The sequence below is a fragment of the Muntiacus reevesi genome, chromosome 3 (assembly GCF_963930625.1).
Source record: "Muntiacus reevesi chromosome 3, mMunRee1.1, whole genome shotgun sequence".
In the NCBI taxonomy this organism is placed as follows: domain Eukaryota; kingdom Metazoa; phylum Chordata; class Mammalia; order Artiodactyla; family Cervidae; genus Muntiacus; species Muntiacus reevesi.
In genome coordinates, this window is record NC_089251.1 from 187,741,131 (window position 1) to 187,746,617 (window position 5,487).

Here is a 5,487-nt window from a genome sequence, read left to right on the forward strand (position 1 = left end):
TCCCTTTAGAATTCTGTCATTTTTGTGACATCAGTTTAATTTGCACTGTGGAATGATTTCTCCAAGGCCAAAAAGGAGGTTTGGAGCTTTGGTACCAAGAAACAGAACAAGCAGAGTATGACTGAACATGTTATTTTCCTCGATATTATCTCTGTGATATACAGACATATGATTGTAATCGTAGGTCGTCTTATCAATGGGGAAACAAAGGGAGGAAGAGGATCCGTGATGACCTAGGAAGTGGCAGAACAAGAATCTAACTTTGCTATGTCCAGGTGAACTGTTTCACCTTCTGTGATTTCTTTAACCAGCACAAAATGGAGAGCTTAAAAAGAATCCATGATGAATCCCATGTAGGAGTCACAAACCAAAGGGCTTATGATCAATTATTCTCATTATTATTATTATTATTCTCATTCTCAATCATTCTCTCAATTATTTCTCATGCTGGGAGAAAAATACACAATCTTAAAGCAAAAGAGATATATGAAACACACTTAAAGTAAAATTAAGCAAAATAAAATAGTGTCTTTAAATTTCATCTCTAATTAATTAGCAGGATAAATGATCCTATATTGAGAAGAAGCCTTAAACTACTGAGACGTGTGAACTGTGCAAACTAGGTCCCTGGGTACTCCTTCAGCACTAATTTTTTTCACATGCCAAAATAGAGGAGCAGTTTCTACTTGGAGTATAAAATCATTACCTGCTTGTACATCTGCCATCTTTGCTAAAGGAAGTGAATGCTATGTACCTTATGTCACCTGCTAAAAGAAGAACTCCTTTCCATGAAGTGATTCTGACTCTTCTGTAAGTAGCTTAAAAGCTCAGAATACAATTTTACTAGACTTTGTTTAAAATTTCACAGACTAGTGACTAGACTAGATAGATAAAATGCTTTTTTTATTTGTGACAGTTCCCCCAGGGTGTGTAAACATTGTGTTATCTTTAGAAATCGTGTAGCTCACAAAACTAAAATAGGGCAATTCTATTCATTTAATTATTTGTATGCTGAATTCTTTCCCTGAGGAGAGTTGACATGTAATTCAAAAAAGCTTACTCTTTGCAGGGAAGGGATGGAGACACAGATGGAGATAACAGACTTGTGGATGTAGCAGGGGATGGTGAGGATGGGACAAATTGAGAAAGTATCATTGACATAGATCCACTATCACAACCAGTGGGAAGTTGCCGTATAACACAGGAGCCCAGCCTGGTGTTCTGTGATGACCTAGATGGGCAGGAAGGTGGGCAGGCATAAAGGAGGTTCAAGATGGAGGGAGTTATACTTATGATTGGTTTGTGGTGTTGGACAGCAGAAACCAGTGCAAAATTGTAAAGCAGTAGTTACCCTCCAATTAAAAAATAAATAATAAATTAAATGGAATATAGTTTAGTCATAAAAAATTCAAGTCATAAAAAATTTAATCTTGCAATCTGAGACAATATTGATGGACCTTGAGGGCATTATGCTAAGTGAAATAAATCAGACAGAGAAAAATAAATACTGTGTGATCTCACTTTTTATATGTAGAATTTAAAAAAACAAGCCCATAGATACAGAGAACAGACTGGAAGCTGCCAGAGACTGGAATTGAGTGAATGGGTGAAGGGTGTCAAAACATTCACACATCTGTTTATAAAATAATTAAGTCATGGGGATAATGACTGAAGTTAATATTACTGTACTGCATATTTGAAAGTTGCTAAGAGAGTAGATCTTAAAAGTTTTCATCATAAGAAAAATTGTGCAGTGTTGAATGCTAACTAAACTTAGTGTGCAGATCATTTCATAATATAAATATATATAAATATCAAAACATTATGTTGTTCTTGAAACTAAGTTAAGGTTACATGTCATTATGTGCATGTTAGTCGCTCTATTGCGCCCGGCTCTTTGTGACCCCATGGACTGCAGCCCACCAGGCTCCTCTGTCCATGGGATTTTCAGGCAAAGATACTGGAGTGGTTTGTCATTTCCTTTTCCAGGGGATCTTCCTGACCCAGGGGGATCGAACCTGGGTCTCCTGCACTGCAGGCAGATTCTTTACTGACTGAGCAACCAGGGAAGTCCCATATGTCATGATACCTCAATATAAGTGAATAAATTAAAAACAGCTTACTCAGTTGATTTTACTGTCGGCTTATTTAATTCTTAGAAGGTGGAGCCAGAAGTTACATCTCCCCAAGTAATGATTTATTAACAAGAATTAATTCTTCCCTGGTTCAGACTCAAAAATAATTTTGTTTTTTCTCCAGTTTTATTGAGATATAATTGACTTACAGTGCTGTATAGGTTGAAGTACTGTATAATTTTAAATTTTTTCCTTGTGAGGAGAACTCTTAGGATTTGCTCTCCTAAGAATTCCCATGTATAACATACAGCAGTGTTCATTACATTTATCATGTTGTATTTTATATCCCAGGTACTTATTCATCTTATAAGTGAAAGCTTGTATCTTTTTTATTATTTTCATCCAATTCCCCCTCATCACTTATATATCACTTTACATTTGACAGCAGGTACGTTTTAAAAATGGAAGAGACACCTCTCAATAATTTTATACTCCCAACTGTGATATAAATGGCAACCCACTCCAGTACTCTTGCCTGGAAAATCCCATGGACAGAGGAGCCTGGTAGGCTACAGTCTGTGAGGTCGCAAAGAGCTGGACACGACTGAGCGACTTTACCTACTTACTTACTTACTTACTGTAATATAACTAGCTTTTTCTTTGAGGAAATATGTACTTACATCCTTCTTCTCTTTCCTTAAGGATGTTGTCTCCAGTACTTTTTTTTTTTTTTTTTTTTGTCTCCAGTACTTTTAAGAGTGCTTAGTCAGACAAACCAGGGCCAACAGAAGTAGCTCTTCTGGGACCTTGAGTCCCATGCTGTAGTTGATTTTCAAGGCTCAATTGATTCAAATCTTCCTCTAGGTCTTCCTATAGATCTCACTTTCTAGTCATTTATCAGATAAATTTTGTTGTTGTTGATGTTGTTCTTGGGGACAGGCAACCCTTCCCAGAAAGAGAAGAGGAAGAGAAACCATAAATGAGTGTGGTCCTCAACCAAGATGCTGAAGAGCGCCCGGAGACATTCTGTTACCAGATGAATGGGTCTTGCCCCAGGACAGTCCATCCCCTGGGCATCCGGCTGGCCATCTACCTGTCCTGTGCGGCAGGCGTGCTGATCACGGTCCTAGGAAATTTGTTTGTGGTGCTCGCTGTGACCTACTTCAGAGCGCTTCACACTCCCACCAACCTCTTGCTGCTCTCGCTGGCCCTGGCCGACATGTCCCTGGGTCTGCTGGTGCTGCCCCTCAGCGCTGTCCGCTCCGTGGAGAGCTGCTGGTTCTTCGGGGACCCTCTCTGCCGCCTGCACACCTACCTAGACACCCTCTTCTGTCTCACCTCCATCTTCCATCTCTGTTTCATTTCCATCGACCGCCACTGTGCTATCTGTGAGCCCCTGCTCTATCCCTCTAAGTTCACGGTCAGGGTGGCCCTCGGGTACATCCTGGCAGGCTGGGGGGTGCCAGCAGCTTACACTGCCTTCTTGCTCTACACAGACGTGGCAGAAAGAGGGCTCCACCCGTGGCTGGCAGAGATGCCTTGTGTGGGCAGTTGCCAGCTGCTGTTCAATAAGTTTTGGGGCTGGCTAAACTTCCCTGTTTTCTTTTTCCCCTGCTTCATCATGATCAGCTTATACGTGAAGATCTTTGTGGTTGCAACCAGGCAGGCTCAGCAGATCAACAACTTAAGCAAAAGCCTGGCTGGAGTTGCCAAGCGTGAAAGAAAAGCTGCCAAGACCCTGGGCATCGCCGTGGGTGTGTACCTCTTGTGCTGGCTTCCCTTCACCGTGGACACGATGGTCGACAGCCTCCTTAACTTCATCACGCCACCGCTGGTCTTCGACACCTTTATCTGGCTTGCTTACTTCAACTCGGCCTGCAACCCCATCATCTATGTCTTTTCCTACCGGTGGTTCAGGAAGGCGCTGAAACTTCTCCTGAGCCGGGAGATCTTCTCACCACGGACTCCCGCAATTGATTTGTACCAAGACTGACTGAATGCAGGCTTGTTTTCAGTCACTAAGTCATGTCCGACTCTTTGCGACCCCATGAACTGCAGCACCCCAGGCCTCCTCGTCCTCTGCTATCTCCCAGAGTTTGTTCAAACTCATGTTCATTGAGTCGGTGATGCCATCTAACCATCCAAGGATAGGGTTTTGCAAAAAGCAGGAGTGGAACTATGAGGGTGGGCTGTGTCGTGTTGGAGGTTTGTGGGCAGGCTTCTAGGGTTTGAGCAGTGGGGAAAAAGACAAACCTCTTATTCTGGGAAAAGATACAGCATTCTTCTCCTTCCATGTTTCTACAGAAAGTAGGGAAAGGAGAGAGTGCCATCCTCTAAATGTTTATTGGATAATTCAAAACTCTGTGCAAATATTAATCTCCTCATTTATTACTTCCCTGAGACAATTAAGATGCAGAGGTGAGGGAAAGAAACTCAGAGGGCAGTTTTCTGAGATCCTGACCTGGTCCTATAAGCTGGCAGCACAGGACAATATCTTACCCCTCCCTTCATCAGTTTCCCCATCAAAAAAAATCAGGGGTTTGTACTCTTCGCTCTCTAAGATGTCCTTAAGTTCAAATAATTGAGCTTTGTATAATTGAAATTTGGGAAATATTGTTTGCATCCTAATTTTGCATCATTTTTCATAATCAGATCAAGTGTTCAGACTGTCTCTTTTTAAAAATGGTCCCATTAAAAATGCTGTCTCTCTGAAACCCAGTTGCTAAACAGGTCGATGATAAGTCAGGTTTGTTTCAATGCTCATTGAGTAAATGTATTATATTCTTGGAGAAATGTTTTCTTCTTTTTTCTTTAATAATTGAAAAATGAAAATGTGTGGCATGTTTGTAAATTAATGATGCTCCACATCTCATCATTTTAATATTTTCTCCTTTTAAAAAATCATACAAGTTAGACCTATTTTTCAAGATACACTGGTATGTGGATTTTCTTCAGAAAAATAAGCTATTTATGCCACATGCTTGATCAGAATTGAATCATTCTTTACAGGAGCTATTACTAGGAAGGACGTGCCTTTTATGTACATATTGTTTCTGTTTTCTTCCTAAATCTTTCCCTACAGGTGTCTAGTCAGTCTAATTCCATATTTCTTAGTGACTTTTTCAGATTAATAATTACTTACTTGGAAAACTATTTGTAAATTAATTTTAAGTGTCTGGAGTACAGATATATAGATGATATACAGATGCAGATACAGATGGAGACATAGCAATCAATAAATAAAGAAGTAAAAGTCATATTTTGGCAATGAAGTTAGCTAAAATGGATCTATTTCTTTTAATTTTTGATGGAAAAATAACTTCTATTGATCCCACTCTTTCATAATTAAAAAAATACATTTGTTGTAAAAATATTTTCCAATATATTTTTAATGTTTTTAAATTTTTTTTGA

At 39.7% G+C, this 5,487-nt stretch overlaps 1 protein-coding gene across 1 annotated transcript; it reads left to right on the forward strand.

Annotated features, from left to right (window-relative positions):
• Nucleotides 1-3,054: 3,054 nt before the first annotated feature.
• TAAR5 (trace amine associated receptor 5) lies at nucleotides 3,055-4,068 on the forward strand. The gene has a single exon (XM_065928494.1). It carries the CDS (start codon nucleotides 3,055-3,057, stop codon nucleotides 4,066-4,068), a length of 1,014 nt encoding a protein of 337 aa, XP_065784566.1.
• The last annotated feature ends 1,419 nt before the right edge of the window (nucleotides 4,069-5,487 follow it).